Here is a 25,377-nt window from a genome sequence, read left to right on the forward strand (position 1 = left end):
ATGGGGGGGGTGTGTGTGTGTGTCTGTGGGTGCACATGTCAGGATGGATCCGCGTTAGCAGTTTCTCTAGCCTGATTGCTCCTCTCCTTTGTGTCTTGATAAAGGTTTCCTGTGACAAGATGAACGTGACAAGTATTTTTGCAGGCGATAAGGTAAGAGAGAAAAAACTAACTCGTCCTTGTTCGAAAACAATCATACGGCCACAATGGGTACTGGGAGAGGCTGCCGGGGGCCGGCGGAGAGCAAGGGGCCGCCAGGAAAAAGACAGAAGCAGACGTGAAGCCCTGGGAGTCCTGCCCGTCCCGGCGCGGCACTGCACGGAAGCAAGGAGCCCATCACAAGCCCCGAGCGGTGATGCTGGGCTGCCAGGCTGGTCCTCGCCGCTCCCGGTGCCCAGCACAGGTGGCCTCACCTTCCCGCACACATCTCCACCTCCAGCCAAAGCAGCATCGGCTGCTCCCAGCCACCCCGGAGGCGAGAGGGAGGCCAGAGGGGCAGGCAGGAATGGGCAGCATGTGTTTTAGCAGCATACAGGGTTTTTCGAGCTTTTCAGAAAGGAAGAGAGGAACTTCTTCCTTTGTCTTGGAGCGGTGTGTCACCATCTCACAGACACCCACACGCGCCTATCGCACAGCATCTCGAGCTCTGGTTAGACATACTATCCCTCTTTAGCCTCTGATCTGGGGGAAGGCTCTTCAGCTAGCAGAAGATTTAATAGCAGATAATAAAGCCTGTATCTGCTCTGAAAAATTGCTGCCTAAGCCAAGCTCCCCGGCACCAGAGTTCCTGTTTTCACAGAAAGCCAATGCCCTCACCTTGCACTGCACGGGCGGGCGGCAGCCAAGGGATGCAGCAGCCTCCCTCGGGGGGCTGGAGCTGAGCACCCCGTCAGGGGGGTCCCCGCTTCCCTCCTGCCACAGGGACCGGCCCCGGGAGCGAGAAGAGATGCCTGGGATGCCTCACGACCTAATGTCCGCAGATCTGGCCGTGCCCATCACAGGGACGGGCCGGTTGCTTATTTGGTGGTGCCATTTGGGTGAAAGCTGAGGAACTCGGCGCGGGCAGAGCTCTCGGCAACCTGCCCGTGCTGCTGCAGCGAGGCAGCATCAGGAATGTCCCCCAGGGAAGACAATTGAATAGTTTTCTTGTTACTGCCAGCACTTCACTTACCAGCTCCTCATCTTCCACGTGTCGCTGCTACAGGGCTTTATCTACTCAAAGCACCTGACAGCGACAACCTCTTCCCATAGAGCCTCTGCCCACCCAAACCAGCTTCATTCCCGCGGGACCCCACAGGGAGCAGCTCCCCGAGCACAGGGTCCCACCCACAGGTCCCACGTTCGCGCCCGCGCCGGGAGCACGATGCTCTAAGCATGCGGGTGCTCACTGCTGCGTCAAACTCCGCCACGACTTCTCGCCAGCGGCTGACAGCACCCTCCTCGCCGGGGACGGGAACAGGCCCGTGTGTGCACACACGCGTCTGGGAAGCTCCAGGGGAGGCTTTGACATGTACTTTGCACCTGCCATTTAGAACAGAAATTTATTGTTTGCCCTGTTTTAATCTGCTGCTAATGAAGCCGTGACTGTACAAAAGGGTTTCTAAAAAAGCCACGTGCGTCTTCTTCCAGAAAGAAAATTATATGGAGATCTTATGCAAAGCCACCACAGTCGCTTGGGAGGGCCGGAGCTGCCACAGGCACCTGGAGGGCGTTTACCTCAACTTGCTCAGTCTCGTCCGAAGGAAAAGCACAGTCCACAAGGTGAGGCAAGGCTCTCCCCTCGCTGCCCACCGCTCACAGCCCGCGGCCCCTGCGGCACCGACCGCGCCAGGGCCGTACAGCCCTGAGCCCTCAAGCTTTCTGCACGTCCAGCTTCTCTCTCGGTCACCATTTTCGCTGTCGCCCAGTCCTCTCCTGCACCACCATTAGCAGCCGAGACCAGGCTGGAGAACCAGATCCCTCCCCCTGCAAGCATCCTAATGGCCATTTTTTCCTATTACAGGCACCATGTCCCGTGGCAGCAGGCAACACTACTTCACTGAATGATTTCCTAGTGAACTTACGCAGAGTCCTCCAACGATTAGTAAAAGACTAGAGTTTGAAGTGAAAGAACAGTTTGTTTCTGCTTGTTTTTAAACTATAATGACACTGTATTTTTCAAAGATTATTTATAATAATTCTTTAAATAAATGTATTTTTGGACTAAATTTTCTGGCATTGCATAAGATGTTTCTTGGCCAGAAACTGGAGAGCACAGGAGCACGTTTGAGAGCTCGAAGGTGCCAGCTGGAGCATGAGGCACTGGGCTGCAGGACCCGGCTGGCAGCACCTAAGAGCCGAGGAGCCCACAGCTCCTGGAGAGACCCGCTCAGCCCTCTCCCACCACCCCCAGCAGAAATGCCGAAGGGCCCAAGAGGAGGCCACGGCTGGGACAGAGCACCAAGGCCAGTCCAGAAGCAATGGGGACCAGGCTGATGGCAGCAGAGGGAAACTGCAGAGCAGGGAAGAACGGATGGGTATTTTCTACCCACGTTGTTGGAAAGGGGCAAGTTTGTGACTGGGTTGGAAACCAGGGCACAGAGGGGCAGCGCTGACTCCAGAGAGCTGAGCAGCAAGAGGTTCCTAGATGGAACGGGGGCTTTAGAAATAAGGGGGTTTAAAAACCGTGAAGTCAGAAGTCATTTTTGTTACTTTGCCATGTAAGTTGCAAGAAATACATGGGGCTACAGTGAACAGAGTCCAGAATCCACTGGCACAAGGGTGGTGCTGGCTAGAGTCACCAAAACAAAGACCTTGTCCTGCTATGGAGTTAAGGTTTGTACTAACACAAGGAAAGCGGGTCTAAGCAGAGGAAAAAGCCCAAGGGAAGCCACATTGGAGAAGACAGGCCACAAACAGGGCCTGCTTCTGAAAGCTGTGAACTCAGAAGTGTGTGCTAGAGCTGCAAAGAGAGATGCCAGGTCCATAGCGAAGCAGGCCCTTAGTTCTCCCCTCACCTTAGTCTACTTACAGCCTATTATAACCATGTATTTTTATATATGCCATTTATATATGGCATAGCCCTTCGTGGCCCAGGAGTAAAGAGGCTCCAGCAGCAACAGCAGCGACAGAAATAGCAACAGGGAGCAAAACCTCACTGTGGAAGGGATGACTCCAGCCTGCAGCAGACCTGGGCAGTGCTTAAAGCCTTTCCAGCAACAGGGGACTGGAGTCTTGCAGGTATTTAGGTGTCTACCATTTTGCAACTTTGGCACAGCGTGGGAGAGCACTTTGGAAAGTCCCAGGACCGTGCAGGGTTTGGTTCACGCATCAACTGAGTCACAGTACTCAGGGGAGCTGCAAAGTTAGCAGACCACAAAAAACCTGTTACCTACTGCATGAGCAGGCTGAAATGTCTTCCAGAAGAAGAAATGCACTGCAGACCAATACAGTTTATGCAGCAAAGGAAACAGAGCTGAACATTTCCAATTACTGCAGGTAAACTCACACCATCTGCACAAATACAGGGTGTGACAAGCTTGCCATGAAGCACAACGACACTTACAGCCAGAACAGGGTGAAAAGCCTTCTCCCCACCAGCTGTACCACCTATGCAGTGCACACAGGCAAGAAGAGGCAGAACACACACGGCACCGACTATTTCAGTGGACAAGCAGCTGCTCTTGCAGTGCCCTGGCTCAGCTGGGCTCTCCTCTTCCCCCAGGGCAGCTCAGGACAACCCCAGCGGAGGACGGGCTTGAACAAGGGGCTCCTCAGCTCGTTGGGGCACATCCCGTGATCTGCATACCGGCCTCATCCCACTGATCTTCCCCGGAGTCTTGCAAAGTATCCTCCTCTTCTGCCCTGCCTACCTCTTCCGCAGGAGCTTGTCGCCCACCGCCCTGGGGCTTGGCAATGAGGGTCCCCACACACCCCAGTCACTTCTCTAACTTCTCCAGTAAGCACTGTGTATCACAGAGCTATACAGCCTATTTTAGCTACCCTTCCTGACATATCTTCTGACTCAACTGAGTTAGAAAGATGCTGTATGTTAAGTTATTTGAAAAACATGCACAGAGGTGGAACTAGGAATCAAGAATTTTATTTCATGGTATGAACATGCTCCAGGGACACAATACTGATATATACAGTGTAATGAATAAAGTTTAATCATAAAACAAAGAATAAATCAGAAATAAACAGAGTTAGAAAACCAATAAATAGGAAGACAAATTATACAATCAGACTATACAGGACTGGCTAAGCAGAACTGTTGAGAAAGGTGAAAGCTGGACATGTGCAGACAGCGTAAGTCAGTGAAAGGCACTAAGGACCATTTTCCCCTCCTCTTAAAGAAAGGATCAGGAACAAGTTAAATATGAAATAATTCATTTACACAACATTAAACAACATAAAGCATCAAAACCCTCAATGTTAAGGTCTATGTTCTGGAGTGAGGGGACTCTTCTGGCAGCAAGATGCAAAGATGAGCACGCACAATATATATATTACGGTAATATGATTTTTGATAAATACTATAGAGCACATCCTGACCTGGGATGAGAATGGCTGTATTAAGCTCTTAAACCCACACAAACCAAACCCCTTCCTCATTAAAACATGTTGTGGACCCATGAAACATTCACAGGTTGTCCAGGGCTAGAGAGGGCCCACATGGTAAACCTACACGCCAGACTCCCTGGTTTTAAAAGAAAGTTCCCAGAACTTCAACAAAACACACCAGTTAAAAGGTAAGCCAAGCTGATAGAACATCATGACCATGATAGTGTTCCACTTAAAACAAAGTCCTCTTGTAGGAACAGATAATTTGTTCCCCCAGCCCCTGTAACAGGTTACAACCCGTTTCTCCAATCTGCCAATTACAAAGGTGTGCAAGCAATTATTTAAGTGTTTTCTCCACCCCAAGGCTCACTTAAATATGTAGAATACTATTGTTTCCAGCAGCAGGACTGTAACATTAATTAAATCACAAAGCATATGCCTTTATAGTTAAGTTTTAAATATTTTAAATGCAGTGTCATGGTTCACAGTAGTATCTTTAAGCCACTGATGTCTGTCAGGTAAAAGAATTTTCAATGGTCTTTTTGAAAGCGCAGTTCAGGAGAAACTCCCTTAAAAACAGACCACTCAACAAATCTTAGCACAAGACGTAACAAAGGGAAACACAGTGTTATCCCCGGTTCTGAGAACTAGTACAGGCCAAAATTATGCAGCTATCTGCTTGGAGACTGAGAACTGACATAAGGCCTAAGACAAAAGAGCATTTAAGCCATTTTCAGTCTGTCTTGTTTGATGAGGAGTGTGTAACACGAGATAACCCAACGCTATCCAAGCACATTCAAAGTAAGGCCAGCTCTTCAAGGGCAAAACCAGCTACAGCTTAGATCAGACAAGAGTTCTGAGTATTTACCTCTAAATGCTAGGCTAGAGAAAACAAATGCCAGTGTTTGGATTTGTATCTTGTATGAACTTAAGTGACAAAGCCAGGTGACGAACCTAGGTGACACTCCCTCCCCCCCAAAACCGGGGGCAGTATGCTCTTCTCTTAGGTCATGATCCTGAAAAACACATTAAAAAGAACAGGGAAAAGCTTACAACTCATTTAGAATAGCACTGAATATATCTCCAGAGCAAAACATGCCCTTACAAGACCAGCTTTAACTATTACAGATCCTGTTACAGAGTCACAAGGTACATCCAGTTAAGCATCACGACAGTAAGAAAGGGATATCAACTTTTAACTACTCTAAGTACTTCACAGGAACATTCTGGTTATTGCAAACGTGGCTACTAGCAAGAACTCAGGACACCTAAGGAGCTATCTTGTTCTTTCTGTCACGCTTAAGGACTCCATTTCTCCTATGAGTAATCACAGCTTTTTAATCCTCTGGGTAACACTAAGGTTACATGGAAGTTACAGCTAATTACCACCGCCCTGGCACGGGAACTGTTGAGATGCCTGCAACTGATGTGCTCCAGCATGAGTTACAAAGCACACACAATCCAGAGGAGATGCATTTTCTCTGTGACACAAAAGCAATGTATTAAAGTGATATGTGTCTATTAGCAGCATAAATATCAAAGAAAAAGAGCAGCCACCACAAATAAATGGTTATCAGAGACCAGAATTTTTTTTCCTCTTAGAGCATAGCCAGAAACCCAAGATGATACAATCTACACAGGAACACAAACAGCATCAGCTATTTCAGGGGATGTTACTGTTCTGGGAAAATTGGGAAATTCATGTCTGTTTTAATATAGGAGAGTCAAATTCACCCTCAGTTTAGAGCACTGGTCCAGTGCCCTTGTATCCAGGGATGAGAAAATGGAGCCGTAATGCTCACAGTCCCAAGGCTAAGCATTCCCCTTCAATAATCTCCGCTGTTCAGATTACAAAACAATTTACATACATTTAAAAAATTCCACCTCAGGAGCATAAAAAGCAGTCAAAGCAATGCTGCAACACAGCCTTAAAAGGAGGGGAAAAAAAGCTCCTTCGCCTTTGCATCAAAGGCCTCACTCTCCACAGTGCCAGCAGATCACACACAAATAGACAAAAATAAAAGCACTACTTAGACACATTTGTTTTCTGTTGCTTCTGTGACTTCTTTCCCAGAAGTCTCAGACTTTGTAGTTCATGTTTCCCCTACCCAGCTACTTTCTTTGTACAGCAAGACAGCAAGTGAAGGGAAGAGGACTGTGTATTTGATACACAATACGATCAGGTTAATAGCCACATTGAGGAATATTTAAATAAAAGGGTTTGATGCTCTTAATTCAAAGGTTTGCAGCAACCACATTCAAAACACAGATCAGTGCAACAGAGGACAATAGTGAAAGCTGCCAGTTATGTGCAAAGCAGGGCATAAATCAGATTTACCAGCCTTAAATTTTAGGATTTCATCAACCGTGTTGAGCTAACATGTCTAGCACTTAAGCACATTATCTAGAACCCTTATTTTCTATACATTTCAACAAGGATTACCAACAAGTTTCCCTGCACAACACGTTTAACACATGGAATTTCACAACCATCATATATACCAGTTTAATATTATGTTAATATAACATACAATACAGGCAACTAAGGAAAAATACATTTTTTTTAAAATAAAGCTCCATACCAGCAAGGCATGGATTTTATAGCCATGTCAAACTGTGCCATCTCTTGAATTCCATATTCTGACCAAATCTTATACACTCACTGATTTTTTTACAGCAATTCTGAACAGGTCACACCTACTGCAGCAGAGAGTCAATGACGGCTCCTGGCTTTGCTGAACGTTTTCTGTTTGGAGAGCAGAAAGGAAAGGGAAAAATAACACCATACACACATCATTATGCTGTCTAGGAAAGACAGGGACCAGCCACATTTCAAGTCAAAACTACACAATGTTACTCTTCCACAAGCATTTGTCAAAACCAACCAAACAAAAATAACCGAGAAAACCCATGCTGAAATCTCCCCCAACAGCACGTTACTTTCCAGTAATAACAGTATATGCACTGTCAATGTGTCAAACTGAACCACAGGACACAGTAAAATAAAGCAAGAAGCTGGAAGAGGGAAATGCAGTGAAAGGGCATCAGAAAAATCCCCAGACAAGTCTTTCTGGACAAGATTTTCCTGCAGTAAAGAGATTTCAGCTTGGTTCTGTCACACTTGGCACCAGTAAACTTTATACCGTGCAAAACTTTAGCATTTTGTCTTCTCATTAAGCAAGTGTTTGAAGACTTATGGTAAGTTTGCATGCACAAACTTAAACCTTCCCCTAGGTAAATCCCCCATTACATATAGATACTCCAAAGTTCTTCACCTTCTACCCGTCTTGGGCCTGGATCTTCCTTTTGAAGTCCTCGGCCTCTCCAGCTTCATCAGAGATTGCCTCAAGCTTTCTTCAGTGTAAGCTAAGTAAACATGGGAAAGGTCCACTTCAAAGGGCTAAAAAAACCCAAAAAAACCCACAAAACAAAAACCATCAGAATCATTTTATACATTGATCAATGGTGCTTTTGTAACACTAGAAAGACTTCTCTTCAAAAGAAAAGAAAATTTAAATTGGACAGTCTCCCTGTAAATATGCAGTGGTAGGTACAGGCAGCAGAACTTACACCTATGCAATTCAGTACATGCTTATAAAGAGTCACTCACATCTTTTTCTTTTTTATCCAGGACAGGCGTCTGTTTCCTCATATTGTTTCCTGTATATGCAACACATTTCTTAAAGAAAGAAAGCTCTGTTAGTAAAGTCTACTGTGCACAGTAAAACTGACTACAGCTTTATCGGTTTACTTGATATTTCAACTAAACTCCTCGGAAGCTCGTGCTAACATTAGCTCGTACGTGAGCCAGTCGGCTGGCTTACCAGCTGCCATTCTCCAATGTCTTCATTCCAGTGAACGTAGTTTTCAATCATTTCCTAGAAAGAAATTAGAACAGTAGTTGTTACAGACTTGCACAATCTACACTCCAGATGCATTTTCCAGAACATACATCCCTAAAGGCCTGGACAAGCTGCTTAAGAACAGTCTTGACCGTTCCAAGTTGTTTTCATCAGGACAGCCATACTACGTTCAAAAGCCCCTATTCACACTCTGAAGACTACAGAAGAGAAAAATACCACTCCCAAATTGAATGCATTGCAGTTCCCACTAAAGCATGGGTTTCCCATTATGCCAATGCCATCAGGATAGCAATAAACAAATTGTAATATGGAAAAAAATGAAATATTAAGGGAAATAGCTTTTATATTTTCTATTAAATAGCATGCATCATATTTAAGCTTATCATGAATTTTCTGAACGTTAGGGACACAAAGAAAACAAGAAGTGAAGAGTTCCAAGTTCAGTCTTACTACGTTCTATTGGTATCAGACATCAGCAAGCACAACTTCAAGCACAGTGGAAAAAAGAGAACAGACCCAGAGCATGGGCACACGGTGAATATACCAGTTAAATACATGGTGAATGTGATTTTTTTTTTAAGCCATTAGGAAAACATGCTGCAAGAGAACTGAGATTAATATATCACTCTGCTTACAACCCCCACCACATCACACACTGCTTCCCTAAAACAAATTCCATAACCATGGAATTGTAGCCAAAGTTATCAAAACCCCTGAGAAATACAACAAAGCCATTCTGCATTCGTTATTCACATTGTTGTGCTGCTTTTAGAGCTAAATGCACCCACTAACTCTGATCTCCTTCCAATTGAACTTCAAGCAGAAGTCCACCAGGTTACAAGAGTCACTTGACAAAAGCATCTTTTCCTACTTTAACATCACCTGGTTCTAACAATCCAGATAATGGCACAAACACATGAACGCAACCAAGTTGCACCTGCTCGGCTGAGCCACAGCAAACAAAGGCTCACAGCAATACACACCAACTCATTTGTGCTACAACTTAACAGACAAGTGTCAATGAGTTCACTGTGAATACCTCATGAAGAGAAGAGAAGCCAACTCATTCCATTTGTTGGACAGAATAAAAGCTAGAGGGCTCAGCGTGCATAGCACAATCCTACGCCACAGGCTTCGGTTCTTTATCTTTACCTGGTAGTCCTGAGGAATGAAGTTGTCTATGATAAGCATCTGAAGACGAAGTTCCCTGCTCAGCTGCCGAATATTCTCTAGTAATCCTTCAATCTCTCTCTGATGCTCTTGCTGCAGATCTGCCATCTGAAGACAAACCAGGCATTTGAGAGGCATCAGAGCTAGCTTAAGACATGCTAACAGCCTAAAAGAGAACAGTCTTCTGCCTACACAAGGTTTTTGGGAAACAAAAGCAAACTCTGATTATAAGTACTAGAATATTTATCTCTGAAGAATAAACCATCTGAAACCTTTCAGCTCAGAGATGGCTGAAAATAGCATTAAGTTCTCAGTTTCATAAAAACGAAACTGGCCTTCTGCCAATCCAGGCTCTGCACCAGCTAAGAGCAGATGAAGAGTGTGCAGACAAGTTATATCCCTGGCAAGATTTCAAGGAAAATCTCCGATCCCTAAGACAAAATGCACTTTTCATGAAACAGGAACTCTAGACACCAGCCAAAGGACACATTGATCCAGTGACTGAGGAAGAGAGAACAAGGGCAACAGGCAGAAAGGACAGACAGCTAAGAGCAGAGGAGCATTTGGGCTGCTGCAAAGCAGGAGATCGGGCTGCCAGCAAACAACTTTTTTCTTTCAGAAATAACCAGTGTTTCTCCTTGAAGTTCTGAATATCTCAGGGTCTCACACATACCCCCTCAGCCTGGCTTGGGGAAAAACTCTACAACATGCCCCTGTGCAGCTCTGACACCAGACTTAGTTATCTTTTTGAGTTATGTGAACCAAATGGACAGCACAAAAAGTCATTTCTAAACATATGGCACTTTTTCCAGTGTTACAAGGGTAAGCTGATGGCTTTACCCTTCCCAGCTATAGTCTCTCACATCATCATAGGCTGAGGACTTCAGACACTAACCTCCGATTTTGCAGCCATAAGCATGGTCCAAACTTTCTTCAGCTTTTTGGTTTTCCCCTGTGCTTCTTCCTGGAGGCTGGTGTACTTCTCCTCGATGTCCAAGCGTTCTTGCTGTGTGCAACATTTAGCACAGACATCCACACATTAACATAATCAAAGAAACTCTCTGCAATAGTATGAACAAAAGGAGAAACTACTTGAACAAAACAAAGCATTTGCCAAGGGCACGGAGACCTGGCTTAGCCAGGCTGGTTCAGACCCACAGCCATGGCACTGCCAACGCGTGGCCTCCGAAGTGGTTAGCTTCTGCTGTGCTTTCAGAGTAGAGCACATCTCATCCACGTAAGCAATGCCAAGGCACACAACACTGTATCCTGCCATTGCTGTTTTCAGACAGCTACAGCATATAACCCCACCTCCTTCTCCTCAAGCTCCTTGCGAAGCTGTTCTGCTCTCTTCCTTCGTTCTTCCAGTTCCATATTCGATTCTTCTAGAAGCTTCTCTTGCTCCTCTGCTTTTGCCAGCAAGTCCACTCCTCCCACAATCACCTTCTTCTCCAATGCAGACAGTTTCTCCAACAGGGACTGGTGTTCTTGTCTAGAGAGACAGGTAAGTGAAAAACTTCCTATCCTACAGTGCTCACAAGGCAGCAGGTCCAGCTCAGTTTTACAGCCCAGACAGCATTCACGGGGCTGGAAAAACTTGTCTTGCTGCCAAGGGTTTAAGTGGGGGTGAGGCAGTGCAAGTGAATGCAGGGAGTTCCCCGAGCTCCAGCTCCCATCACTTCCTCGCAAGCAAAGCCAGGTCAGCACAGAAGTCTCTCCTGCTGCAAGTCTCCTCTATGAGGGGCTGCAAGGCACCAGCGATATTACCAGGCTACCCGAGGCACCCCTTCCCCGAGGGCCCTGCCAGCACAGTGATGCCCAGAGGCAGCTGCAGAAATGGAAGCAAGCGAACAGAGATCAAGATGCAAACCAGGAATGCTGGCTGCTGTTGGAGCAGCCTCTGACAGCAGGACTGTCCTATCTGCATGGGACAGTGCAATCTCAGCAGCTTCTCAGCTCCAGAGCTGAGAACCCCTACACCCAAAATGACATGCTCGTGACAGTGTGCTGCAGGAAACCTGGCTTGCTACACAGCTATTTGCTCACTGACCAAGCAGTACAGCAGTATTGCTGCTCTTCACAGGTCTCCAGGGTTTGGAGGATTCATTTATGTTTCTAGGCTATCTTGCACAACTAGATAAAGTTAAGAGAAGAAAGAAGTGGCAAAAGGATAAAATTTGTCTTTTCCATCTGCTCTAAACTCTGAAAGCAGAGTAAACTCCTCATTCACTTTGATAATAGCAAGAGCTGATGTTCAGTTTATACAAAGTTTGACAGGCACCTTATCATGTATCTCCAGATATCCATAACTGAGTTGTAGATTAAGGAAGGAAAAACCCACACGACCACACAAACTGCTCAGAGCAGGGTACTCACTGAGCTTTAAGCAAGTCTTTTTCTCTCTTCTCCAGTTCAGCTCTGGCTTTATTTCTTTCTTCTTCTTCCATATCAAGCTTAGTTTCAAGAGCTTTTCTCTCCTCTTCAATCTTTGCCTGCATCTCTACCATCTTATCAGGGGAAACCTTCTTTTTGCCTTTGGAAGAGATAGGGAAAACAAGTTAGTTCACAGAAAAATAAGACAGCCTCTGTATCACAGCATTTTTTCCAAGTTCAGATTCAATACTTGCATTTAAGAATAAATTTATTAGATGTCAGCTCCAAGCTGGGCACAACTCAGTCTTTCAAATCCCATTTTAACATTGACCAGTTCCTACAGAGAAGGAACACTATATAACTAACACTATAACATAATGCCCCCAAAATAGAAAACACACGAAGAACACTTGGAGAAGGAACACTGCCTAAAGAGAAGTCTGAGCTGGAAACTCAGATGTTCTAACTCTGTAGATTAGGCCAAATAAAGGAAAACAGAAGACTGCCTTGGTCTTGACCTACAGCTACAAGAGCTAAGCTACCAAGAGTTACATACTCAAATTTCAGATTAGCATCCCCATCACACCCCTCGTTCATTGTCCTCCTTACGGGGTCACCTATTGCAAAGTCAGCACACAGATATTTTAAGAATGCACTACTATGAAAATACAGAGACTAGAGAAATTCAGAACAGCCCTATGAAAAAAACAGACAATTAAAGAAACTTTTTCATGGTATTCCATCTATGCAACAGTGACTACCCACAGCTTTGAAAGTACTGAGGTTTGCTGCGACTTATCAATTGTGTCTTTACAGTAACTACTATTACAGCAAACCAGGTACATTTCATAGAGGGTTACAAAGGAAGTGGCCACAGCAACTCATTGAACCTATTGGCCTCAAGGGCTGGACCCAAACACCTGTGATTTTGAAACAAAGTGTGAGGCTGCTGCTCTTGGAAGTCACTCCGCAAGTCTTCCGTCAACTTTCATTGTAATCCCAAGAGTGCCTAAGGCAGGTGAACAGAGATCCTGGGGGGCGTTATTTGGACTGAGAGAGAACCCAGCCTGTGTGCATTTCCTCAAGTCCAGCCTGTGTGCATTTCCTCAAGTCCACAAGTCTCCCACAAGTCCTAAATCTCCCTTTATTCACTACAAGCAAATCCTTCATTTTTTGTTTTCCTCTTCGAGATATAGAAGACCCCCATAGAATCCAGATGCCTGGAAACTAAAAAGCCATCGACTGTCAAGGCACTGTTTTTCAGTGACATAATGCATACGGTCAGAACATGCTCAAGAATGTTGTTCAATAAAAGGCTTCTCTTCCCTCCAGTCTTCGTGGCATTCAGCTTTATTTATATACATATATGACCACTAGCAGACAGAAAATGCACTGTATTTGTAAACGTGCATGCACATACACACATATCTGTATGCATGTTTGTTCATGCACACAAGAGAATACAGTTAGTTTTGTGGCAAGGTAAGGACTTCAGCACTACAGCAAACATATCTTAGTTTCCATCTGCTAAACTTAGGAATCAGATAATAAGCACTTATTTCTGGATCTGTGGTGAAAAAGTGTCTCACTAATTAGTCTGAGTAAGAATCTTTCTGAAAGTGCTATACATAGATCATCATATAAAAAGAGATAGCCAGATAAAGGCTTCTTACTGTTAGTACACATCCCTATATATTCTCAGTTTAGGAGAAAAAGGTGAACTAAACCAAGTTGTAAAACCCTTTCACAAGCTCTGCAATTCTATTATAAGGAGGAGGAAATCAATTACACCAACCTGCTTGATCTTGCATTAAGAGGAAGTAGAAAGCAAGTCGCAGAGAGGCAGCATATGCATAAAGAGAGGAGGAAAGAAAATATATTATTGCTTTGATCATTTTGGACAAAGATCACCAGCATCAGAACAAGCATTAATTTTATATGCATGTTTCTAGAGTAGAAAACACAGGATAATCATCACTAAAAAAACCTCCATTAGAGCAAACATTAATGCATCGTGATTTTATGCTAAAGCAGAGAGTTTCTGTACTTCAGAGTGCTTTGCATATCCACGATAATCTTCAGCTCACTCTTGCATTCTTCTGCCCATTCAATGCAATGCAGAATCTAAATGTGACATTATGAGCCTGCCGCAAAGATCATGCCCTAAGAAACAGTTAAAGAGGGTAGATTTCTTCTTCGATAAGAGACTTAATGCTTTCCCCCCCTGCTCAAGATAGCCAATTCTGTCATATTACCTGTAAAATATTAGCATACAGAAGACTTGTTCTAAGTTTTAACCGAGTTTCCAAGCCAATTCTTTGCAAGATACATGACAGTTGCACATAGGGAGTCTCAGCACAAGGTTTCTCCATTTAATTACACAGGGTATTAGTAGGTTAATTTGCAGTAACTGATGCTTCCATAGAGGTATATAGCCAGTTTCAGTTATTCAAGCAAGTGCAGCGAAAAAGGCAGGACAGGAAAGGGATAATGAAAGACACCACATGCAAAAGGGTCACGCTTGAGGACAGTTAATATCCCAAACCACATATAGCCACACTTATCCTAATCACCAAAAGCCCAGTGCAACTTCCACAACAGAGCTGTCTCCAAACTTGCAGGAGATGGACTCATCCACCCACTGCCACATCAGCAGTTTGCTATTAACTGTCCTCGTCCAAATAAAATACTCAGGTTTCAAGCAAGCTTTGAAAGAGCAAGTTTGAAGCAAGCAGATTCCAAGCCTACCATCATATGACCCACTAAAGGTCTCCCCTAGGTTGTGATCCTTCTTAACCTACTACCACACTTTCTCTGAGCTGATGCTTTCCACTAACATAACTAGTATAAATGTGACTGAAATATATAGCAACACTTTCCAGACTCTCTCCACTCAGGGAGGAAAGTGGACTGCATCTATTCAGAATAACCACAACAGTGGGTGAAGTCCCTACAAGCCAAGTCCCGAGGTGTGATTTATTTCTGCAGTCATCACTAATTGATTGTAGGGTTTTTAAAGGCACAGAGCCCTCTCTCTGACCAGGAGCAGACCAGACTTCCCTCACTGCTAGACCAAAATCTAGATCCCTTGCCCCTCTGAACTAAGTCCCACAGTGGTCAAGAACTTAATGTCATGGGGCAGTTAAACCCCAACCACCACCGAGGATTTTTTTTAAGTATCTGCCAAAATAAAGCCAATCAACCAAGCATTACCACGTTTTCTTTGCAAGTATAAACCTCATGTTTAGATTGGTGACTGCTCCATTCATTTTCTGCAAAACTAATTTTGAGAAGGCAGAGTCCAATATAATATAGCACAATCCATTTCACCTGTCTAGCTGTCCTTTTTATGAACTCATATTGTAGCAACTCCCATTAAAAAGTTAGCTCAGACTTTTTTCCTGATATTTGAGGGAGCGCTTAACACAGGAGTTGCAAACTTTTTTAACCTATTATTTATCAATTATCTTTAAATCTTGCTCAAGGAGCATACTAAATTGCTTCCTATTCTCTCACATATCTGGCTAACAATGCGCACATTAAACAACTGTTTCAAGCATGGAAGCAGCAAAGGAAAGGCATGCTTTAGCAGAGTTAAAAGTTCAGGTTTATCTTTCCAACGGACACAGCGGGGAAGAGTGCAGCATTGCAAAATGGAGTGTGCAGATTATGGGAAGGCCAAAGCTTAAAGGACTTAAGAGCTCCCACTCACTAGTGAAGGACTTATCCAGAGGTTTCTCTATGACAGAGCATGTGGAGTCTGAACTACTGCTGCTACTGCCTGGAAAACAGAAATGCGTCCCACAGAAAAACCCAGAGAGGAAGAAACATGCAGATGGGAAGTTAGTTCTAAAGGAAAGAAACCCAGAAGGGCCAGCAACCTGGTTCAAAAAGGCACAAGTTCCCATCAGGAAGCATTTGCTAGGATCCCTCCCAGACTCAGCTTGCAAAGCCACCATTTCCCAGCACAAAATAGCATGCTCAGAAAGACACTTCAGTTAAAACCCATCTTAACCAGCCTACAGCTTAAAACAACATGCCAAGGCAGCTTTCCATTTCAAGCAACAACAGCACAGAAAACCAGATCATAGTGGAGAAGGCTGTGGATATCTGCAGTAGCAGAGGATTCAGTGACCAGGAGTCCCTTCCAGTCTTATGTACACGGCAACGTGCACTTTTCCCTCTGGAAGGCAGAATCAGCTTACACGGGGACAGTTACTATGCGTACTCCTGCTGAGCAGCACCCTTACTTAGGGAACTTAGAGTAGCTTGTTTGGAAGTTGAGTAAGTCACAGTTATTTGCTCTCTACTCCTTTCAAGCAGCATTTTGAAGGTGGTCTCCTCTTGGGAGGAGATTTGGGCAGGACTTGGTTCTTGATGGAGACAGTGGTCAATCTTTTTGCTTCTAGAAATTACCAAAGGTGAAAGATGAAGTTGTTACAACTACCAAAGGCACGACAAAGGTCATTTACAACTCTACTTGGACAGATACCAAAATGAAGAGAGTGCATCTAAACCAGGAATGCTTTAACAGGAATTTTTTTAACAGATATGGGAGCTTCAGGACAGGAAGGCAGTTTGAATGTCAAAATTAGTTTACTAGAGAAGCTGGAAGTTGAGCTTGACTTCCCTACTCCCCATGAAGAAACATCAGAGAGGTTTAGGGGGATAGCAAGCTCCCTGGAAGCCACAGCATCCCATAGTACACAATGACCTGCAGTTCTAGGTTCAGCAACATCCCTTGGGGTTTAGGTGTTACACAGTAGTTTAACAGTGGTGTAGTTTAACACAAAGCAAACTTCACCATGAGATTTCCAGAGTGCTCCCAAGCAAGGGATGTGCAGCTCCCATTCAGCTTTTCAGCTTGCACAAAGACACCCAAAGGTCAACTTTTTCCTCTATCAACATAAAATAGGACACCAGAAGAGTCAGTTACTGAACATCCATAAGACAGATGAATCCTTTGCCTAAACCACAGCCAAAATCCCCCTCCAACCATTCCCATGGTTATAAAAACCCGCATCTGCCTACCATTGATCGCTGGTGTCTTCTTCCTCCCACCTCTGTGAGCAGGGGAAGTTCCACAACACCAGTCACAAGCCATACACAGCCACCTTGCGGCAACCAGAGAGCCACCACAAAAGAGGGTGTTACCACAAGCACAACTACCCAAGTGGAAGCAGATACTACACAGGTTCAGAGCTGTCCATCTACGGAGACGGCACCAAATAGCTTCGTTTCTAGGAGAGGCATGATAATTGCAGCGGCAGTAGGGCAGCTCTACAACTCTACTTTTCCCCGCCTGGCTCTGGCTATAGTTTCTGACACCAGCTGCTGGTTAAGAGGAGATTGGTGGCACTGACAGGAGTCTCTACTGCCTTACCCCGCCGTTTCTTCCGCTTCTCCCCATCCTCTCCAATCTCCCCATCGTCATCTTCATCCTCCTCTTCAGAATCACTGGTCTCGGAACCAGATATCTCTTCCCCTAGAACAGAAGAGTGCTTTTTGATGCACTTTCCTTCACCTCATATCAGCTTGTTACTGTGACAGCAGCATTTGTCCAAACCCAGCAGTGTTCTACATCAGCTTATGAGCACCTGCAGAAGTCATTAGCTGTTGAGCAGAGACAGCTTGCCATGGCTCAGGAAACTTAAGGAAAATAAGCAATTTGATGCTGTGAAGTCAGTGTGTATATGTTAAAGCTCAAGTGGGTGCTTTTCATGGGAATGAAAGTATCCTTGCACTGCTGAAGCATTAAGCTACAAAATTTTCCTAGCAGGATCTCCCCATACCTTCTCTTCCATCTCAGATGGAGGAGAAAACAGCCAAATGAACAAAGTTCACACAGACTTACTACTTAATCAGACACCTGTATACATGAAGCTAGATGGCTGTTAATTGAGAAAATGGCCAGTTTCACAAGTGTTTCTCATTGTTGCCATTGCAGACACAATGCTCAGATGTTTCAGGCTGTGTTTGGAAACCAAACTGAATAGAATCCAACATTTAACATCCTGGCCTCCTAGTAATGTTAGCAAACATAAGGCTGTTTGTTCCGTAGCTTAGAGTCTAAAATTTAAGAAGCCACCCTCAGCCCACCAGGGATGAAACAGCTACACCCAGCTCCCAACCCTTGAAGAAAGCGTTACTGACCATTTCCTGCTTCTCCTGAACGAGGCAGACTCCAAAAGGCAAGCCATGTTGGAGTTACTGCTACAGCTGTTCCATGCTGTGAGCATCTCTCCAGAGAGAGATGTTGTGCCAAAGTCACTGTTTAGTGAGCATCCCTCTGGCAAGGTCTTTCGACATTGATGGACTAATAGTGTCACAAGGCCATGAAGTTACAGGGCTTAAAGAAGCTTCTTGTTTCTCTATGCATTGTTTGAAAGTCAGCCCCAGTCCTAGCTCCACAAATTTGGTTCATTTTTCTCCCAAATAACGCATCCCTCCTCCTCAAACAGGGAAAACATTTGACCTTTTGTCATGGTACATTTTAATTCCCTACACTGTGTCCAGCGGTGCTCAGAGCCCTGCTGCTCACCAGGCGAGCCCGGGCACACTTAACTCAGCCCAGAAGCCACCACTTATCCTAGTGCCAAGTGCCACCTAGTGGGCAAAGCCGGGCCCCTGCCGGGCCCCCGCCAGCACCCTGCTGCCCTTGAGACACCTCTCCCAGAACCGAGCAGGGCAAACAAAACCAGGGCACTGACCAGCTACTAAACTCGTGTGACACATCGTCAAACAGTGAAGAATGTTCACGCTCAAACAGAATGAGCATTGGCATAGAGAGAAACGCTAGGCAGAAGGAAAATCTCACCTTCTTCCAGTTTTTTCTTAAGCTCTTCAATTTCTTTTTGAAACTGGCGGAGCAAAGCATCTTTGGGATCTTCATTAATCCTGGCCTTGTTCTTTATGTTCTTGGCCCGGTTTGCATACCTGAGAGTGCTGATAGTCTCATCGTAGTTGTAGTCTGCTGGACCAATGTTTGCACACTGTGACACATGGAAGACCGAGTTACTGGAGGACAGAGTGCCAGAGCCCAGAACAAGTAATTTCACAGGGACCCATCCCCAGCTCTGCCAATCTCACACTGCTACTCTTTCCCAAGCTTTCCTGCTGCTTCTACACCAAAGCTGCTTTTGGCTACCCAAGCACAGCTTCTATTTGATCTTATGCACGTGTGTACATCTGCACTATGTTTAGAACCTCATCTGTACAGGGGCAAAGAGAAAAAAGACAGACAAAGATGCACATAAGAGGTTCTCTAAGCTGCAAACAGCTCTGAAATAAAGAGGTAAATGCCAGGCTGTTCTCATGCCAAAGTCACTATGCTATCCCTGTAAAAATGCAGCTCGATCGCTGGCACTGGAAAGGGCATCTCAGCTTACCATCATGGTTTTGGAGTTGCCCCCCAGGGAATCCTGAAGGAGACGTGTAAGTTTGGAGTTACGGTAGGGCACATGGGTGCTCTTGCCATCCACCAGCGCAGAGATAACGTTCCCCAGCGTGGAAAGAGAGAGGTTGATCTTTGTAGCTTCCTTTAGTCGCTGCCCCGTGGCTCCAGTTTTTGCCTGTCTTTCAGAACCCTGGAAAGGGAATGGGAAGCAGAAGCACGAGTTACAACAGATCCTCTAATACATCTCCTTCCTCCGAATAGGATCAACTACACCCGAAGTCTTGCTAGCAGCCGTGTCACTAACCACCTCATCCATTATTAAAGAATCTGGCTAAGTGCCTCAGACATTGTTAAAGAGACAAGTCAAACAGGTCTTAACTAAAGCTTTCAAGGCCAGCAAATTCTGGTTTGCTCAAAGTAATGCAGCCAGGAAAACAGAGATTTTGTCCCCACAAACAAAAATTTTATGAGGAGCAAGTCAGCAGTTATGAGGTGCCTCAGCTGGAGCTGCTAAGCACTATCTCCAGCCTTTCCTATCAGCAGATCAAAGGAGAAAAGCAACACCGCAATTATTTTAAGTTTCATAGAACCTGAACGTACATCACATAAATAAAGTTAACATGCGGACATTGAATGCCTTTAGTCTCCCCTTTCCTGCATCTTCTCCAAGGAAAGATACTCCAGTGTAAAGTTTGGGCTAAAGACGCATTTTACCAGCACAATTACATTGGTTCAAAGTGAGTGACGGAGAGAACCTGCAAGTGATGAACTGCATGGTCACAACCCTCTGAAAAACCAAACTCTTGTAAAGACCCAGTTCTGCTGTCCAGAGAGCTCTTTTCAATGTACAATTACACTGGTTCAAAGTGAGTGACAGAGGGAGAGAACCTGCAAGTGATGAACTGCATGGTCACAACCCTCTGAAAAACCAAACTCTTGTAAAGACCCAGTTCTGCTGTCCAGAGAGCTCTTTTCAATGTGGTTTATCCGTTTCATAATTATAGAAGCAAGAGAGCCCTTTTACTGGGAGAGGCTTTAGCTACACAGAAGGCTCTTCCTGGTACACCTCTGATTTAAGGCCTCAAGTGAATACTTCACAGAAGTCAAATGTCAAACAGAAGTCTGGGCTTTAGCTGTGAAACAGGGGACATGCCCTTTACTGTGCCTTCAACAGTGCATACACGAGCAGCGATGCCCACCATGTGTTATGGCAGACCCGGCTGGTCCTACTTACAGCAAGATCGACGAGATGCAGTTTGCCCATGCGCACGTGCATGTTTCCATCAACCCCCTTCTCACTGCACTCAATAGTGATAGTGAAGATGGCGTGTGAACGAGAGCTGTGCTCATTCATGTTTGTGGCACCAACAGAACCTTTTAGTAGAGAGAAAAAGCAATGTCATCTTCAGAAGGAATCACATGCTCCTCTAACACTCTTCCTGCTCTCAGAGGAGACTTATCCCCGCCTCTTTACCCAACCCTGTTTTTCAGAAGATGGAAGAGGGATGTTCAGACTCAGCAGTAAACTGTATTCTTGGGCACTGAAGTTGCAGCACATCTCCAACCTGGGCTAGCAGAAGTGTTACAGCCTGCTGTAGCTCTAAGCCAACCACAGACTCCCATCCCAAGAGCAGCAGTAGTTCTCATTTGTTTCTTTAAGGCTACAAAGATCAGTAGCCTAAGGCATTCACAGCTGATCCCTGAAAACAGCTGTATTTTGAGAAATAACATAGCAATCCATGCCAGGAGCAACAGTAGTCAGAACTTAAGCTCAGATCCTCTTATGACCTAAACTAAGAAGTCTTCCAGAAAACATAAACCACTTCCCGCTCACAACACAGGGCTAGTTGTTCATCCTGATCAGAACCGAAGAGGGAGAGGAACCAAGACACACACCAGTAGTTCTGACAACGCTGACTGCCCTCACTGCATCCTCCCCTTCACCGTTTCCCCCACTGGCCGATGTGGGAGGCACAGCCTTCTTTACCTGTCCCTGCACAAAAGGGGTTTGGGAGGAGATACCCTTTTTGCTCTGCTCAGCTGAACAATCTTTCCAGCATTAGGACTAAGATCTCTTACTGTGGTCTCATAACCAGACCTTTGCTCTGTCTGAGCTATAAACCTGCCCACAGCAAGGCTACGTACGGTTCTTGTGGCCCAGAGTCATGATTCTGTCCATATCATCTGCATTGTTTACGACATAAGCTGAAAGGTCTTTGATATAGACTCCCACATCAGGTCTCTCCTTAACCTAAGAGAGAAACAGTTTAGACTGAGCATCCTTAGGAGATTCCCCAATAGCCAATTTCAGTCGTTCACTCCAACACTCAATCAGAGCAGCTAAGGAACAAAGACTCCTGCAGGACAGTATTCCACTGGTTTCCCCTGGTGGCAAATAGTGACTTCAAATCTCGGGCTGCAGTTCCTAGAAAGACTGCTGAGGGGCCTTTGGGGTAGATCTGCAGGCACAAAACTCACTCAGATGGAACAGCCAGTTTCTCACTATGCAGCTGACCAAGTGGAAAAGATTAGAGGAGTCAGTAGTGGTATCCAGCTACTGTATCTGAAAGGAAACGGTACATGTGCTGAGGAGCCCAACCTCCCACTTCCCTTCAAGTGCTTCTCTGGTCTTTAAAATATAATATTGCTCACCGATTCAAAGCAAACATCACATTCAGAACAGCAGGCTCACCTCTAATCTCTGCGTCTGGTCTTTTCCTAGCAGGTCCCGCACTTCTTCATTGTAAATTTCCAGGTAAGACACACGAACTAAAAACCTGAAGACAAACAGTTGGGGAGCTTTCTTAGCAAGACATTCGTTGAAGTCCAACAAACACAATCAGAGAGTACAAAGAAAATGCCGTGATGTACCAACACAATCCTGCTACCCCCTCAAGAACCGCCTAAGTAGAAGTCTTTCAGCTAGGGCCAGAGGTACCATTTCAGTTGCCATTGTCAAGGTCAGGCTCCTACCACAGATGGATACACAGAAGAGAAGCAGAGAAGAGAAGCTGTTTACCTTGTATCCCCCTCCGCCTTGGCAATGTGACCAAATATATGGGCAAAGGAATTGGGAATGATGCCTCTAAGCTCAGGAACTGCTCGGACCCCTTCCATGGTGAAAGTTTTGCCTGTTCCAGTCTGTCCATATGCAAAAATAGTACCTGAATGATAAGAATATATATGAACAAACTCTAAGAGGTTGCTAACTGCAGTTTTACTTCATCCCTTCTTAGCCCGATGGCACTAAACACCTCTATTTTTATGGAGTTGAAATTTGCCACCCATTCCAGTAGATACTGTACAAGGCTAGGAGCAACAGAAATGCTGGACAACCACAGCAAGCAGGGCTGAGCCACTGTTTTGTTTTTTGTTTTTTTTTTTTAATCCAGCCCGCAAGATATCTAAGAAAAAGTCAGCTTGTTTTAACTGTGCAGAGTGATTAAAATATGGAGCGCTGGTACACTGAGGTCTCACACACAAATAATTAAGGCAAGCCCCATTAATAACATGGTCAATTAGAGGAAGATCATTATAAAACAACTGCAAAACCAACTATTGCTAGTGCTCTACGCCACAGCAGAAACAGTGTGAGGCTTCTACAACAGAGGCCAAAGCACAAGCCCAGTTCTGAACCTGCAGAAGCAGCTACAATTTGGACTAGATAATCAGCCTGCACAGGAAGACATCCAGAAGCTTTACTGAGATCCCAGAGTCTGGTATTCCAGAAATATACTGATTCTGAAGTTTAGCCTAGCACTGCTGAAAACTCACATTTTGATTGTCAAGCCATTGACATTACAGTTCAGAAAAGCTGAATTTTAATCAGCTGAAACCTGGGTGTGTTAGCACAAGAGCTTATTAGGCATTTTACAAACCTTTAAAAACTGTTGTTTATAGCATACTGTTATGGAAAGCAGCAATTTGCTTCCTTACTAGCACCTGCTTTCCTTTACATAATACATTTACATGCATAACAGACACACACACAAATCATGGTCATACTCTTCCCAGCTGTAGGAAGCAAAAGATTATCTGTGGGGTAGGGCAGATGTGTTTAACTAGTCATCTTAGTTTAAAACAGCAAAGTTTAGAGGAGAAAATGCAGCAGTTATATGCACAAGTCTGGTATGCATACCTAGTTACTGCAGGACCGTGGCAGCTGCCTGGTTACTGAAAATGTATAGTGAAGAGCCGCTGAGAATTCTGATAATGAGATAAAGTGTATATCTTTTGCAAACAGAAGATACAGAATAAAAACATACAGCTAACTGACCTCGGCTGAGTCTTGTTCATGACTGATCTCCCACTGTTAACCATCATAGTAAGTACAACCACTGAGTACTCGGAACAGCAAGTACCTTCAGGCTATTTTAAGTTAGAGGCCACAACAGAACCAATACAGGGCTATAGCCCTCAGAAGGTGAAACTCCCTTAAATAAGATCAGCAGCAACAGCAAAAAACAGGAGATGGGATCCTTGACTTAAAACAACAAGGGACTCACCATTGTATCCTTCTAGGACAGAGTCAATAATAGGTCTTGCAGTTAAATTATAGACATCCAGCTGTTTACTCTCTGGTCCAAACACTGTGTCAAACGTAAATGTCTTGGGAGGCTCATTGGATGAGTCTGTTTTATGAACAGTTATAGTTCCTCTCATTTCATCTACGTTGACTGCCATTTTGTAGCCCGTAGCTTTCTCTCGTTCGTTAAGAGGCCGGCATCGAACAACAACCTTGACATTATCACAGCTCTCTGGCTTGTCCAGCTTCTCAGGCTTGTTGATCTATAATTATTAAAAAAGCAAAAATAATACACAGGCTGTAACACTACTATTAACATACCTGTGTGTTTAAGCACAAATGCTGTTGAATCAACTCAAGTAGATGCATACATGTCCATAGGATCATGAACTCGTGGTCTTAAAACCAGAACTGGTTTATAATTAAAGCTGAGAGAATAAAGTACACTTATTCAGTCAACGCAATCTTCTTCTGTTTGCTAACGTGGAAACTGATTGAGTAAAACTTGGGAATTTCACATTTAATATCTATTAATTTCTTCAAGAAACAATCTCACGCTTGCAAACAATCTGCAAGCGGTTCAAGAAACACTCTCACGCTTGCAAACAATCTGCAAGCGGTTTGCTGGAAGTAGGTGCAGCCGTGCCGTTCTTTTACATTAACACTGACTGTGCTCTCTCACTGGAGCACACAAGTCTCAAACCTGACAGATGACATAAGCAGATACCAGAGAGCACTGGCTGAAGGGAATTAATTTAAGTTACAAGCTTCAGTGTACTTGCTGAATTTTAATCATTTAGGAAATTCAAATGCTGCGTTATAAAGCCTCACAAACCTTTTCTTTCACAAAGTAGTTACAAATACAAATTTTGGAGCACCGCTGATTAATTTGATGTCACACGCTTCTCCCGACTAAATAAATCTAAAACGCATTTGATCTAGTAAAGTCTAAGACACTACCCTTGGCGATAGGTGCTGTAGCTGAGCATTTAACTACTTCTAAAGCAGCTATCTTGGATGTCAACAAGAAACAAACCCTGTTTCCAAGCGCCTCTCCCACCAGCTGCCACCTGCCTAGATTCCTCTCAGGCCTCGGCAGAGGCCAGAAGCAGCTTCTCTCGCTCTGGTGAAAGCGGAGAGCTGATTAGTCTCATCCTGGTGGAGGAGGGATCCTGCAGTCCCATTCTACCACCGCAGGTGCACGCGAGTTTCCAAAACCAGCTACAGAACCAGCGAGCCGCAGTGGGCCACACGCTACCTCTGCGCCGCGCTGTCACCCGCAGCCTCCCAGAGGCAGGCGCGCAGGCCGAAGCGCTGCCCGGGCCAGCCCCCAGCCCGCGCCCAGACCCCTCCGGCCGGGCACTGCCCCAGGCAGGGGCATTTGCCTCACCGCGCTTTGCGCCGACAGCGGCGGGCCGTGCCGGCGCGGTAAGCCTGCGCAGCGTCCCGAGGAGGTTCGGGAGCAGAGACCCTCCCGCGAGGCGAGGCGAGGCCAGCCCTCGCCCCTTG

The 25,377-nt window shown here is 45.0% G+C and overlaps 2 protein-coding genes across 3 annotated transcripts in view; one reads left to right on the forward strand and one right to left on the reverse strand.

The window, feature by feature from the left end:
* The window catches only part of IL4 (interleukin 4), a 2,334-nt gene extending 240 nt beyond the window's left edge, over nt 1-2,094 (forward strand). The window contains exons 2-4 of the mRNA XM_009286084.1: nt 105-152; nt 1,629-1,760; nt 2,002-2,094. Of these exons, the coding sequence (XP_009284359.1) occupies nt 105-152; nt 1,629-1,760; nt 2,002-2,094 (273 nt within the window). The remainder of the gene's footprint in view (nt 1-104; nt 153-1,628; nt 1,761-2,001) is intronic.
* Nucleotides 2,095-6,355: 4,261 nt separating this feature from the next.
* On the reverse strand, nt 6,356-24,125 carry KIF3A (kinesin family member 3A). 2 transcript variants are annotated; one of them, XM_019473815.1, is made up of 18 exons: nt 23,849-24,125; nt 22,363-22,507; nt 22,036-22,120; nt 21,489-21,594; nt 20,578-20,717; nt 19,336-19,533; nt 18,765-18,939; nt 17,331-17,432; nt 15,660-15,728; nt 13,743-13,751; nt 11,951-12,107; nt 10,886-11,066; nt 10,470-10,580; nt 9,557-9,682; nt 8,366-8,419; nt 8,152-8,220; nt 7,817-7,941; nt 6,418-7,287 (listed from the first exon to the last, which is right to left on the reverse strand). In XM_019473815.1, exons 1-18 carry the CDS (start codon nt 24,024-24,026, stop codon nt 7,239-7,241), a joined length of 2,079 nt encoding a protein of 692 aa, XP_019329360.1. In that variant the 5' UTR covers nt 24,027-24,125; the 3' UTR covers nt 6,418-7,238. The 2 variants fall into 2 exon arrangements, with proteins under 2 accessions (XP_019329361.1, XP_019329360.1); XM_019473816.1 differs by lacking the exon at nt 15,660-15,728 and having other exon boundaries at nt 6,356-7,287.
* Nucleotides 24,126-25,377: the final 1,252 nt, after the last annotated feature.

This window comes from Aptenodytes forsteri, unplaced genomic scaffold, assembly GCF_000699145.1.
Source record: "Aptenodytes forsteri isolate BGI_AS27 unplaced genomic scaffold, ASM69914v1 Scaffold54, whole genome shotgun sequence".
NCBI lineage: Eukaryota > Metazoa > Chordata > Aves > Sphenisciformes > Spheniscidae > Aptenodytes > Aptenodytes forsteri.